This window comes from Aptenodytes forsteri, unplaced genomic scaffold, assembly GCF_000699145.1.
Source record: "Aptenodytes forsteri isolate BGI_AS27 unplaced genomic scaffold, ASM69914v1 Scaffold325, whole genome shotgun sequence".
Lineage (NCBI taxonomy): Eukaryota > Metazoa > Chordata > Aves > Sphenisciformes > Spheniscidae > Aptenodytes > Aptenodytes forsteri.
The window spans coordinates 1,836,310-1,850,927 of record NW_008795575.1 but is presented as its reverse complement, the minus strand read 5'-3'; the positions used below and the strand labels follow the sequence as shown (position 1 = coordinate 1,850,927).

Genomic DNA, 14,618 nt, shown 5'->3' with positions numbered 1-14,618 from the left:
CCCACTGGGCCCCCATTCCTGCGCTGGTGGCAACTGGAGGGTCCAGCTGCCGTGGCGCAGGCAGGAAACCGACGGTTCGTGGGGAATCGAGCAGTTACGGCATTTGCCCTCGATCAGCGGAGAGCTCGCGTCGGCCGGTCATTCGGCTCCGCTCACGCCTGGGAGGTAGCAAAGGATGGCATTTCCATTACACCCCCGCAGGACTAACGACCGGAGTCATTAATCACAGGATCAGTCATTTCCCTCCTGCCTCTTGCCTCCTCCTCCCTCCAGCCTTTATTCCTGAGCTCTCTGCCCGTCAGAGGGGCTGTCACGCTGCCTGCAGGCTGGCAGCGGTAGCCGGAGGCGGGGGTTTAGCCACTGGACCGTGGCTCTGCTTTGCTCTGCCATTTCTCGGGGTCACGCTGCTGGAAGGGCTGTCAGTAACGCCGGTCCTGTTCCAGCTTGACTTTCGCCCGTCCGTCGTGAGGCGGCTTTACAGATGGCAGAGAGACCGGTTTTACTGTGATCCCGTGGGGCTGCGCAGCAGATCAGGAAATGTCGGGGCTCGGGGCTTCCTCTGTGGGAGCAGGGAGAAGCCCAGGCCTGGGCAGGCAGGTCCAGGGGAACCATGTCCTTCACACACCAGCAGTGCCGCGGCTCCGGTGCCGCCGGGATCGCTGCTGGTCGCAGCGGCATCCAGGCAGTATCCCGCAGTCAGCCCTGCTCGCAGGCTGACGTGCAGGTGAAGGTCCGGAGGTTCGGAGGAGTTCACTGCCTGGGGAGGAGGCGAGCCCTGGGTTTAACCATTTCCCGTAAACCCTGCCTGTGGCCTCTCTGCCTGCGTGCCCGGGCGGGAGTGCAGCGCAGCTGGTGCCATGACAGCAGCTGTGGGGCTGTGCCCAGACCTTTCAGCAAAAGCTGCAGCACGTTTCCAGTGTTGCTTGCTCACCCGCTCCAGCAGCTACCGACCGGCACTGAGGAAAGCACTAGCATAATGCAGCAATTCTCGCCACCTTCTGTTTTTGGTATTTTTCCTACTTTTTTTTTCTATTTAGAATAGAATAGAATAGTTCAGTTGGAAGGGATCTACACCCGAGCAGCGATCAGGAGCAGCAGGGATCAGCAACGTGGGCAGCGGACGCGCTCAAAGCAGATGCAAAGCCTGACCAGGGTTGCAAAAGAAAATGAGTGAGATTTACGGTCTCCTCTTTCATGCCGTGCTTCAGGCCCTGAGCAGCAAACCTCAGCGGGACCCCCCGGCCACCAGCGGTTCCCTGAGGGTGTTGCTGTGCCCGGGGAGGGGACACGGGGTTCAATCCTGCTTCCTGGCATCACCAGGGAAATACTCTTTTGGCTCCTGATGTATTTTCCAGTGAATAAAAGTGAACCAGGGTGGTCTGGCAGATTTTGTGAGAGCACACCTGAAAATGAACAGTATGAGGGAAAAATAATGGTAGGAATAAGAAAATAAGCTTTTAATGCATCCTGGGGAGAAAACAAAGGACTCTCTGGATTTGGTTAGAGGTGATAACGATGAGCCGATGATGTCACCCAGCATGTCAGAGTATGGGGATCCTGTGCCATGACGAAGAAGGACGGGGAGGCTGTGAACCCCGACCCCCTGGCAGAGTGGCGCGTCCCGAGGGGCTGCCCCACGCTGGCAGCCATCCAGCCGGCAGGGCTTGGTAGATCTTGGACACCCCTTGTTGGACTCAATGATCTTAGAGGTCTTTTCCAACCTTAATGATTCTATGAAATGGGCGTGCGGGTGCGTTGGAGCAGGGAGGGAGCCAGCTGACGATATGGGTCTGACACAGCAGCCCACGGGGGGCGGCAGCAGCGATTTGGAGGGTCATGGAGCCGTCCTTGGGGGGCCGCAGTGGCTCAGAGGCAGGGGGGCGAGCACTGAGATGCTGCTGAGGGTCGGATGAGCAGGGCAGGGCTTCAGTTGCTCTTCCTGAGAGAGCTGGCGCAGGCAGCGGGGTGGCAGTGAGGACAGTGCAGGGCTCTGCAGAGCCAGTTCCTTTGATAAAGCGAGCTCACCGGTGATGCCTGCACCGTCCCCTTTAATAGAGGTTCATCAGTGGTCTCAAAGCCCTCCTTTTTTTTTTTTCTTAATATCACAGGCTTGCAAGTCTGTAAATTTCTCATCTGAAGCTGAGGTTACTGCAGAGCCTGCCTGTCCAACCTGCGGGCAGAGGAGATGGTCTGCCTCTGGATTTCTCTCTGCCGGTACCTTTGGGATCAGCCCCAGGGGAGAGGGGCTCCCGTGGGCAGGCAGGGATCACGCGTGCCGCTGAGCCACAAGCACGACGGTGCGGCTCTCTGGCCACTCCTTGCGGTTGGGCGTTGGGGCACTCGGAGTCCGCAGGGTTCTGTGTTTGAGTTACGTTAATCGGCTGGGAGCAGCAGACAGAGCCTCGGCAGGGAGAGGGGGGTTTGCAGAGGGAGGCTGCCGGGGGGGTACAGGCGGGCAGCTGGCAGTGTGGGGCTCTCCAGACGCGATGGAGGGAGAAAAGGGGTCACAAACCATCACGTTTAGGAGGTCATCACATGTTGGCACTCAGGGATGTTACACATTTGGGTTGCCAGACTTGTCTTCCCGAGGCATGGGGCTCCCCTAAGGATGAGGCCCGGGAGGTCCCCGCAGAGGGGCTGTGGGGTGACAGCGACAGAGCGAGCGGTGGCAGGATCTCCAGCCCGAGAGCCATCCTCCCGCGATGCCACGAGAGGGCAGCAGGTCCTCACGGACCACGGTGGCCACAACTGCCCCGCAGCCACACCGGTGGCAGAGCCCCACGCCGCCCCACCAGCTGCTCCGGGGGGCTCGGCGGAGGTGTCCCACGGGCGCGCGCCTGCGCTTGCTTGCAAGCCCCAGCGTGCACGCTTCTGGGGTCTGCACTCGCGTGCTGCGTCCCTCCCGGACAGGCTGTAGTCATGCTTTCACCCAGGGTTCCCACACGGGATGCCATGCCACGGGACGGCTGCATTCCCCCAAAAGACGGCTAGCGGTTCCTAGGTGAGCCCTCTCTTGCCCCAGCCCACGTGTGAGCCCCAGGGACACAGGCGTTCCTGGCTGTTTGGCAGGTTGGCACAGCCGGCCTGAGCCACTGCCGGTACGGCATTTCCTGGGCAGCAGCAGGGGCTGGCACCACGCTTCTTGCACACATGCATGCGTGTGACAGAGGAGCGCTGCTGGCTCCCCTGGACATTGTTCTCACACCTTCCGAGCAGCCCCGAGCAGTGATTGCCCATCGCTAACAGCAGGCAGCGTTAAATCTGTCCAAACTCTTCATAGACCTGTTGGTTACCGCATTGACAATATCTCACTGCAAGAGAAATTCCCAGGCAAACACATCTATTGATTTTCTTTCTAACTCCCTTTCGATGGATTTGCCAACAAATGGGGCATTATTGCACCAGGTAATAAATGGGCAGCCTGTGCCAGCAGATGTGTATTGGCCATAAATCCCTGCTGCCCTGCCCATGGTGGCACTAGGTCTGTCCAGCCGGAGTGTGAGGTAAAGGGGAGGTGGACCAGAATTACATCTTCCTTGCACGAAATGCAAAACCCAGGTCCTAAGTCAGGCCCAGCTGAGCAGCCGTCGGTGTCGGCGGGGTTAACCTGTTGAGCCTGGAGGAATCCCTACCTGGGTCTGTTCCTGACGTTCCCTCTATGGCTTCAGCTGGAGAGCCTTCTCCTCTCCTTGTTCCAAGCTTTTCTGCTGTTGAAGAGCTACCACATCCTACCCCTGATGTGGCTGCATTCTTGTGGTAAGTGGAGTGATTCCCAGTTTTGGAATGACTTGGGATCTTTTGGAAGAGGCGCTGTATAAAATGCTGGACCACTAGCAAACCCATCATCTCCTGGGAGCTCTCAAGACAAAATAGCACTCCAATACAAAAGAATTAGGTATTATGCTTTTGTTATTGTTATAGTAGTGGCGTTATCGTGCTTCCCTCCTGTCCAAGCACTAGGAGGTGCTGCTGGTAATGCTGGAAGCATTTCCCCACATCTGCAACTGCTGCCTCCCGAGCAGGGACCCCTGCGCACTGTGCAGGCAGTCACCTCGTGCTGTGGGGTTATTAAATCCTGGTGGAGCACGGAGACAGGGCCAGGCACCCCAACAGGCGAGCGGTACCTCTGCACACCCTGCACTGCTCATCCTCCCTTTCTTACGCAAGGCTTGACGCTTAGCGGAAGGCTGTTATTTTATTTGTTTTGCTGTGTTGTTGTGTTTTTTTTAAATACATATTTCAGACAAACAAACAACCTAATAACTCCCACAAGTTGCCGTGATGCGTCTAACCACATCCGTGGCGCTGTGCTTCCAAACAGATGTTGCCAGGATTCAACTGAGTCACCAGCAGCGTTGGGAAAGCATGTTCAGATGCGAGGGCTGATAAGGAATCCCTCTATCCTCACTGCTGCTGCACTGCAGCCCCTGCAGCCAAGCCTCATCCTTCTGCCAGAATGGGACCTTTGGAGCACCCCAGCAGTGGTCACCTGCAAAGCCCTTCCCTGGGAGCCAAGCAGAGGCTTTGCAAGAGCAATCTGAGTGCCCTGGGAGGTTATCCAGTTCTGCATGGGGCTCGTGCAATGTGGACCTGAACGCTAAAGCTGGGTTTACTTACTGTGGACTGGACCCAGCTTGCAGCGAAGACAGCAGGAGTGTTTCTGTTGGCTTTGCTGGCAGTTGGAGATGGCATTGCAGTGGTACGTTGCAGGGTCTGGTTCTGATTCTCTCCAATCCAACGGCAAAAACTTCCTTTGACTTAATCAGGAATAGGGTTGGGCCGTCCGTATTTTCGTTCGAGAAGAAGCCAGTCAGCTGGGCCTCAGCGCTGACGAACGCTGTACAGCGACTAAGTAATAAAAGCCAGACCGAGCCTCCAGGAATATACGGGGTTTCTCCAGTTCACTGTTGGGTTTACCGTGGGGAGAGCGGGCTGGCCCCTCAGCCCCCTCCTTGCGTGCAGGCAGCTGAGCAAATAACCAAAACTCATCTCAGAGGTAGGAGAGAGGGAGATAGAGGGACCTCGATCTCTTCTCCTGGGGCTACAGTTGCAACGGCAGGTCCAGGAATAAAGGAGTGTGTTTTGGGGGAAAATACCTCCCAGATCTGAAGAACTCCTCTGTGAGATGCTGCAGGTGGTGGGTGATGTGGGTGGGAAGAGAAGGAAGCACAGTCTCCATCAAGGAAATCGCCAGCTATCTAGGGATGAGTGCAGTCCTGAAGGCACTTGGAGCTGATGCTTTCCACCCTCTGGAGCAAGGAGATGAGGAACAGCAGTTCCTCCTCACTGCCTCTCCCCAGCTCAGGAGCTGGCTCACAAGCAGGGTGTGCAACTGGCACTCTCAGATAGGTTTTAATAGCAGAAACGGGGCGATTATTTGGTTAGGACTGTACTTAAGCCCCAAAGCTCATTCCACAAAAGCTACCAGGAATTGCTATCCAGTGCTGATGACTTCCAAGTGCTCTTCTGGATGAGAGCTGGCAATTTGGCAGTGAAGCCCGTCTCCCTCTGCTGAGCCATGTCCTATTTCATTTTCCTCCTCTGGACTTGTACCCAGAGCCTTTTCGGTACAAGGGAACACCGTGGATCCCTCAGCAGCATGCTGAACCAGTAAGCTCGGCTACAGTAACCCCTTACCTCCCCAGGAATCCAGTCTACAAAGCAATCCTTTTCCCCAAAGTGACTGGGGCTTCAACTGTTCCAAAGAGGATTAAATGCAGACAGCCGTTTCCACCTTACCTATGAAGTCTGCTCTGCTGACAAGCCTGCCACGAGTCACCAGGCTCCACGGTTAATCTTCTGTTGCTGAGTGCGTGGCTGCTATGGAAGGGGAGCTGCGCTGCTCACACAGTTTTCTACCTTACTTTATTTGCAGACATCTATGCTTTCCCCTGTGCAGCTCCATTTGATGACTGCTGCTCCTGAAATGGCTTTGCTCCATCTGGGTTTCCTTCAGGAGAAAGGAGGAACCCTCACTTTCATGCCAGTCCCTTTGGAGAGCTCTTGAAACCACCACCTCCACCACCCCCAGTTACGGTGCCCTTTCCTGGGAGCGACAGGCGAAGGAGGCAGCGGGTGGTGCAGGATATGTTGGATGAGCACAGGTTCATTTTCTTTTCTTGCTAACGGGGCTGTGTTGTCAGGGTGGATGCTGGAGGACAGCTCTCCTTGTCTAGCCCACCATTTGCAGGGAAGCCATGTCCTCACCTTCCCCAAGGCGACGTGTCCGGTGGAGCACCGCTGCACGGAGCTTCATCTGTATTCCTGGATGGGGCAGCTAATGCAAACACTTGAGTCTAAGCTCTTACAGCTGCATCAGTTGGGTTGTCCCTCAGTGCGGGGCAATGCAGGGAGACTGTTGAGCACACAAGCTGGGTGCCCCTGGTGTTAGCACTCTCCTGCAGAGGAAACTTCTTGCTCAGAGGTTTATTTTACTCCTTACTTGCCTCAGCTTGCTCCTTGCAAACACAGACCATAACTGAGGAGGACGAAGGGAGGTTGCTCTTCCTGCTTATTCGTCCCACTCCTTACTGCTTGTTTGCCCTCGAAGAGCACCTGAGCCCACAAGCGCTGTGTCCACGTGCATCATGTGCCCCATGCTTCAGCGCAGAGAGGACAGGTGACACGGGGGGAGAAGCACAGAGCAGACAGCTTGGAAAGGAGCCTCCAACGAGGCATTCCCAGAGCAGTACTCCAGCAGCTGGACCATGCTGCCCGTCCACCCTGGGCTGTCTCCAGGTCTTCTTCCAGGTGTTGGTGGAAGCCTATATGCGTGATTTGAACAATGATTTTCAGAAAGCCTTTTAGAAAGGCTTGAAACTGTGCGCCACATCTCCAAACAAGCCTTAGCTAAGCTTAGGCTAAGCCATAGCCTGTGTTAAGGACACATCCAGGCATTTGATGCTAGTGATCTATAATTCTTAGCTATAAAGCCAATAATTCGGGGAAGAAGGTTTGATATTCTATTGCCAATCATGAGATAACTGATTCCACTTTCTCTTCAGCTCTATGTTCATGTTCTCCTTTAAAGCATGACTCCAAAACTTCCTTCCCCATGGAGGATTGCTGAAATCACTGCTTGAGCTCTGGTGAAGAAGCTTTGCAGCCCAGAAGTGTCAGTCATCTCCTTCTTTCTCTTCTAAATGTAGTTTAGTAGCGATGTTAAAAAAAAGTTACTCTTACCCAGAAGTGAGCAGAGGCTCATGGTATCGCCTTGTAGCTTCGCTCTTTCTGAGCCACCCAGTTTATCATGGCTTCATGGCTTTTCCTTACGAGGCTTGAAATTGCCTGGAGCTGCTCTTCCAGAAAACAATCTCTCTAAGAACCAGCTCCAACTGTCGTTTTCCATGTCTGTGTACCCCGGTGTCTCCCTAGATGTTGAGACATCTCCTCACAGCCTTGTTTTAATTTATCTTAGCAACTGCCCCCCCCTTTTATCCCACTGAAAGACAGGTTGGCTGGAATTTGCTCGTTCTTCCCGTGACAGCTTTGATCCTGCGCACAGAAGTGTCCACTGACAGCCAGACAGCAGGGAAGGGCTGTCCCTAGCCTGAAGGGCTTCAGGAGTCATGAATGAATACTGTGTTTACTTGTATTTCTAATTGACTAGTGCCTTGCCAGATCGGCTGCATGTCACTGCAAGCCAAGGGCATTGAGACAGTCCTCGTTCCTCTACAGCATCTTCTTGGGACCGGGAAGTTGTTGCTGGAGGCAACAGCCGTCCAGCTTATGGTGTTGGGAGCCTCATTCGGGCATGGGATGGAGAAAGGCTTTTTTTCTGTAGGCCCATCACCAGGCTATGAAGGTTGGGCCTTCCTTCTTGGATCAACCCAAGAGGAGTGTCTAGAGATAAAGAGTTTAAATAGAAGTGTACAGGATAAAAATGGGGTCCTGTCTCCTTTGTTCAGGGTATCACCAGGTGCGATACTTTCTTTGTCCTTAGTGAGCGTTTGGACCAAGGCAGAACAAAGTAAGGCTCTCCGGGTTTATCGCCTTGTGGTTAAGACCACCAGGAAGTTTCACAATGGGTTTCAAAGGCCTGAATATTTCCTGAAAGCAGAGTGTTGACAGTTTGGTTTTGGTAACGCCTCCGTCTATTCCCCGTGCGGTGAGTTTGTTCCGGTACCCGCTTACCCCCTCTGCCAAGGGGCTTCATCCCACAATGTAGTCTCTTTGCAGCCTTCTTTGGGTCCACCTCAGTGCCCTGGATAACGTGTCACCCAAAAGAGAGAGCTAAGCACCACAGGGACTAGAGAGGGCTGGCGTTGGGGCGGGGGTGAGGGCACTCAGGTCTTTAACCTGGTCCCTTTGGAGAGGTTTCTTTTTTGGCAGGGAAGATATACTTGGGTGGTTTTGTTTCATTTTGAAGTGCAGAAGGTGAATATACAAGTTACAAAAAAGAAGAAGGAGAACACGATCAGTTCTGTCGCTCTAGAAGTGCTTGTCTGGAAATGCTCACAATTTCTATCCACTCCCAAGCAGTGACCTGCAAGTCCTGTTTTTCTCCTTCTCTCCTTGACCTTTCTGGTTTCCTGCTCCCCCATGCCCTACACCTTCAGCAGCTGCGTTTATCCTGGCTGCAGCAAAGTTTGGGTTTGGGAAGATGACTGTGCTGAGATTTATTTAATGTTGTTTGGTTTCTTCCCTCTCCCTAAACCAGAAACAACTGAGCTTGGGAACAAGAAGGAGTTGAAATCCATGCCCTTCATCACCTATCTCTCAGGCCTGCTGACAGCACAGATGCTGTCTGATGACCACCTCATCTCAGGTGTGGAGATTCATTGCGAGGAGAAAGGGCGCTGCCCATCCACTTGCCATTTGTGCCGGCGCCCCGGCAAGGAGCAGCTCAGCCCTACGCCGGTTCTGCTGGAGATCAACCGAGTGGTGCCTCTGTACGCTCTGATCCAGGACAACGATACCAGGGAGGTGAGTGAGCCGGTGACGGACCAGCTCCACCACTATGATCCTGCCTTAGTCACCTCTCAAGTCTGCCTTCCTCAGTCTCTGCATAAATGTTGGGTTCCCCGGAACAGGGCAGTGTTTTTGTGTGCATGTTTTGTGGGGAACGCTTCAGGATGGTGTCAGCGATGGAGCTGGCAGATCCTGCTGCCCACCACCTACAGCCCTCGCAGACCTGTGTCTCTCTGCCTTCAGTACAGTGAAGGCAATGCCGTAAGCAGCTGGGGCCACGGTCATTCCTGGCGTCCACCCATAGCAGACACCGGTGTGCAGGATGAGTCCTGCGGAGGGGTCTTGGGACTTTCACTCCTGGCTCTGCGATCTCAGCCATAGCTGTGCGAGGGGTGGCCAAAGCCCTGCAGGGCTTTGCAAAGTGACGGTGCAGAGGGAGGGAATAACCAGCCCCTTGGGACAGTCCCGCAGCCACAGGAGGTCACTGTTACTCCAGGAGGGACCAGCCAAGCTGGAGGTCACCCTTCCCTGGGGCTGGGCTCCTCTGCTTCCTGCAAGAACTTCAGTGTTAATCCTATGGAGATTGATTTCCCACTTGTTCAGTTCGCTGCCGCCCCCCCACCCCCTTCCGCAGCCCTCTGACCCCAATCCCAAGTCCAAAAATGACAGATCTGCTTAAAGTCACTTATTAGCACTGAGTCTGCACTTGATAAAGATGCCTGGAGTGAGCCAGTGCACAGCAGCTGTGGGTAGGACACAGAGGGCTGCAGGTCGGGAAGCAATCCTAGCACATGGAGGTGTGACCACCAGGAATGATGCTTCTCCCCTTCCCAGATCCACAGGCAAAAGAGCCCCCGTGCTTCTCCTGGCGCCCAAGTCCCTTATGGGGACTGTCCCTCCTTGTCTACCTCTTGATCTTGTTCCTGCTTTCCCATCTATCAAGTCTCCTGGTTCCTCCATGCAGCCATGCCTGACTTCCATACCTCGGTTCCTCTCTCTTTCCAGCTCTTTTCCCCAAACTCCCTTTCTCCCACTGTTTTACCATCCTGCGTTCTTTCCTCACCCATGCCTGCTCTTCCCGCTGGGCAATTCTTGTGTAGACATTGACCTGCCGTTATCAGCATGTCCAAGGCAGGGCTGGGACGAGGCATCACGGGTACAGGGAGAGCAGTGGGAAACTTGGTTTCCTTCAGGCAAGAAAGATGTGCTTCCCAGCAGCAATCTGCAAGAAGACAGTTCCTTTTGGGGTACGAGAGGTAAGTTAGCCAGCGGGGAAGAGGTAACAGCGAAAGGAAGCAGAGCCCAGCAGGATCTGGGGGATCTCCATGGACCCTGCTCACCACCAGCTCCCCTTCCTAGCCCTGTGCCCAGGTGGCAATGCCACCCTGCCTCTCTGGCCCTGGCTGCAAGGTCCCCTCCTCCTCCTCGTCTGTCCCCCCAGCCCTGCCGACGCTGCCTGCCCTGCCAGGCTCGCCTGGGGCGCCTCCTTGTCCTGGGGAGCTGGAGCCTGTGTTTCACCAGCAGCAGCCTCCTTCCCTCCCTCCCCTGGCTCATGCGGAGGGCTGGCCCCATCAGCTGCAGCTGGAGGACAGCCCGCATTGTGCTTTCTGCTGAGGCGCCGGGAAAACCAGCAAACAAACACGCAAACAAACAAAACCCCAATGAAGCAACCAAACAAGAGAATCCCCAGTTGTCTTCCAGAGGGCTGCGTTCGATGCATTCCTCCTCCTCCTCCTCCTCCCTCCACCTGCTCACCCAGAGGTGGAGGGGCACCCGCGGGGAGCCTGTCTGTGCAAGGGTGCTGTGTGTGAGTCTGCCCCCCTTCACCCCAGGGCACTCTCGATTAGCGGTGCTGGGGCTGGAGGTGGCAGGGTGAGGGATTTGGGCGGCTGCAGGACGGAGGATACTGCCGGAGCAGGTGCTACGGGGACACCAGGAGCTGTCAGTGAGCAGCGCGTGCCAGGACAGGTCACCTTGCTCCATCCACAGTGGTGGGTCCTGGAGGGGGGGTGCAGGTGGGTGCACGCTGTCCTCTCTGACCCCTGGCATGCGGCTGGACTGGGTCTCATTTTGGCTGTGGGCTTCTCTTGATGGCAGGGCCTCTCATCCCCCCTGTCCCTGCAGCCCAACCAAGGCCATCCTGCCGCAGCAGGACACAGGGAGTGCTTTTTGCCTTCCCTGTCCCTTCTCTTTCCTGGCCATTCCCATTCCCTCAACATGAATCCCTTCTCTCACATCAGCTCCAGCACTTTCCTTTTCCCTTCTTGCTCGCTTCTTAAACCTTCATCTGATCCGCTGTCCTGCTCCCTCCATGCCTTCCTCCCCAGCTTGCTTCTCACCCTTCTCTCCATCAGCATCTCCCCTGCAGGATATTTATATCTCTCCCTCTCCTCCCCTTGCTGCCCTTTGGCCCCGCGGGCAGGGACGAGTCCCGGTGCCTGGGGGCTGTAATGCCGGAGGGGCTTGCTGCCACCGTGGCACAAACCTCGCCTCGGCACTGGAGGTTTTGCCGGGCGGCCTGGGCTGGGCAAAGCTGCACCTGCCTCTCTAGAGGAGATGGAGCTGGTGGTAGCCATGCCCATGCCCTGGAGAGGATGGTTTGGTGCAGGGTTGGCACTGCCTGTGTGAGAACGTGCCCCCATGCCTCTCGTGGCATCGTGAGTTCTGGGACGAGGGGTGCCTACGGGGGCAGGGCCATGGCCTTCCCCTCGCCTTCCCCCGTGAGCGGAGAGGGAGGGTGGCCACGAAAGGGAAAGGGGTCTAGGGGCGGTGGGAAGCTGCCACCACTATGAGGGCATCACGCTGTCACCGAGACCCAGCAGTGTGCCCTGATCCACTGCGAGCGTGCCGGAAAGCCGCCGGCTTAAACCGCTACCTCGCTCTGCGCACCGAGATAGGCTCCTAAAGGGCAGGTGCCATCAGGAGCATCTCATCTACAGTCTGGATGATGAAATGTCCTTTTTCAGCATCAAGTAGGAGGCCTGGGGGAGGTCCCAGGCACTAGCAGAGTGGCGTTTGCCTGTGGTATCAACAAGATTTGCAGATGCCTGGGCTGAGCCAAGTCCTGCACCTCCGAGCACAGCATCCACAGCTGAGCGCTCCCCTGCCTGCTTTTGCCCGTTCATGTGGATAATACTCAATCGATACAGCAAATGCTGACCTTATAGGAACTGCAAGCAGATCCCAATTCCCCCACAGTACTAAACATATATTGTAAATAATGAAGATCTTTCACTTTGCATATATGTCCACATAGATAATAACACACATGTAAAGAGAGAAAGCCAGGTCGTTAATGAGGTGGATACTAACTTCTATAGAGTTTGCTGAAAGTTTTCCCTTATAAGCCTAGCAGCAGAGATGAGGCAAGACACAAATAAAGACATTTTGCCCACTTCAGTATGTGTAGGTTTTTTTGGTAGGTTTGTCTTTTCATGTTCCTCAGTGCCGTGAGTTATGCACTTTTTAAAATTTACAACTACTGCATGGTACAAGGCCATGTTCCCGCTTGCTGATGATCTTGCCAGACTCTTAAGTGCTGGGGTTTAAGTTTCCATGCTGGGTGTCTGCCTTGGGCTGATTTGCGATTTCTCTATGCGTGCATGTTTGATTTCAGCTAAAACTGACCATTTCCAAGAGGGAGATTAGGTGAAAATATATTGCTTTGCCCATGTGAAATTAAGTTGGAAAACTATTTCCATGTCATTGGGAACTGCTGTTTTCTTCTTGCTTTGAAGCAAGGGCTTGAAATCTAGAAGGGCTCCAGGAGTCAGGTTTTGCCTTTTGCTGCCCAGGGAACGTTTGTCCGGAGGCACTTGTGCTGTGAGCTTAATGAAACGCTCAGCTGTGTGTGATCAGCAGGGGTTTGGTCTGTCTCCCCAGTCCTGCGCGAGCATCGCTCCTGCTCCCAGCAGTGGGGAGGAACAGCGTCTCGGGTGCCCAGAGCAGGGCACTGCCAGTTACTGATGGCCCCTCTTTTCCTTCTTGCGTGCAATGAGAACTTTATGGATTGAGCCCCTGCTAGGAGGTGTTTCTGTTTCCCCGTGTGGTTTAGCGGCACTGGTCAGAGAACTTGCACGGTCGCTGATAGCTGCAGCCTGGCTGGGGACTTTGACAGTGCTGGGGTGGGCAAGGAGCTTCCCAGGGTCAAGGAAATGTGTTTGACAGTCCAAGCACCTTTTGAAGGGCTTTGCTGAATGGCTTTTTCATAGTAGTCATGGCTGATGTGGCTGTGGGTGGAACGTTTCACAGAGGAAGGACTGCTTGCTGGAACAAAGGCAATGCTGGAGTCCTCTCTCCGCCGGTCCCAGTCAGCTGGTGAGATTAAACTAGTCCAAGTAGGTTTATAGCACCATTGCTGTTATAGCTCCGTTGCTCTTCAGTCTAAATGCTCACAACATGAGTTGAAGAGATATAAAGAGACAGAGAAGCTGTGACCTTGGCAGGGACTTCTCTGGATGTCTCTGGAACCTGCATCTTATTTTGATCGATGCCATCTGTCCGCATCTCTCTTCTGCTTCACTTGTGCTCTGCAGCAGTGCAGGCACCACAGTGTGGTCAGAGCAGCGGTCCCTCCACTGCTGCGTCCAGCTGAAGCTGGAGGAGATTCTCCGCTGCAGGACTGTGGAAGAAACCTCCACCAGTGTCAGTGGCTGGCCAGGCCCAACAGCAAAGAGTTTCTAACCGTTGTGGGGCTTTCTGCTGGCAAAATGCCCCCAACACCTCGGGGGCAGGATGCTGTTGAGTGCATGTGATGGGAGAGAAGAGAGACGTGGTGACCCTGGCTGGTTCCCTCTAGTGAACGTCCTGGAGCCAAAGGAGAGGAGAGTCGCATGTCACCCTGGTGAGAGTGCTAGGCTGTGGTGGCCTTCCTCCTCCACCATCAACATATTCCCGCCTGCCCTCACCCCATGGGATGGACAACATACTTCTTACTGCCCAGCATAGCCCTGGAGTCTACCAAAGGGCACGGGCTGAGAGAGCGAGACCCCAGGTTTGCATATTCTGTAGACCTCCATGTTCCCTGGACTGGGCTGCGGGAAGGTGAGCCAGGCAGCTAACCCTGAGAGGCACCGGGAGGAGTGGGGATGCCCTGCTTCCCCCGCTCCCTCCCACTGCCAGCACCAGCCCGGGGAGCGGCACCGAGACCTGGAAGATTCGGTGCACCTGGGAGCACCTTCGACGGGGATGGGAGCACCTTCGACGGGGATGCCCACGTGTGTGGCCAGGGCTGCAGGGCAGCTGTGGTCAGCAGTGGGGAGGAAAGGGGCAGGCATGTTCGTCAGTGTGGTCCCTCCTGTTTGTGGTCTGTTCCTTTCCTCAAAAACCCCCCGAAACAAACACAAAGCCGCTCCCACGGAGCAGTTTGGCCAGCTGCAGAAGTGCTTAGAGGGTGGCGTGGCGAGGGGGGCTCAGGGAAGGGGGGCAGGAGAGATCAATCTCACTCCTAGTGGGAAATGGACTCAAACCCCTGTTTGTATTTAAGGAGACAAATGGACATGGAGCTTGGATTTTTAGAAGACCCCTAGGACCTTGATTTAATTTGAAAATTGAGTAATCTCGGTGTTTGCCTGCAGCCGTGGCCTCCTCGCAGCACACGCGACCCAGCCCGCGGTGTGGAGGGGGTGTGGGGCTTGCTGGGGGGCACGTCCCCACGCTGTCGGCCCCGTCGGCCTTGGCAGGGGCCCCGCGCCACGCTGGGGACACGG

General features: G+C 55.2%; 1 protein-coding gene across 1 annotated transcript in view; it reads left to right on the top strand.

Annotated features, from left to right (window-relative positions):
• The window catches only part of ASTN2 (astrotactin 2), a 315,832-nt gene that overhangs the window by 197,919 nt on the left and 103,295 nt on the right, over positions 1-14,618 (top strand). The window contains exon 16 of the mRNA XM_009282254.1: positions 8,660-8,925. Within this exon, the coding sequence (XP_009280529.1) occupies positions 8,660-8,925 (266 nt within the window). The remainder of the gene's footprint in view (positions 1-8,659; positions 8,926-14,618) is intronic.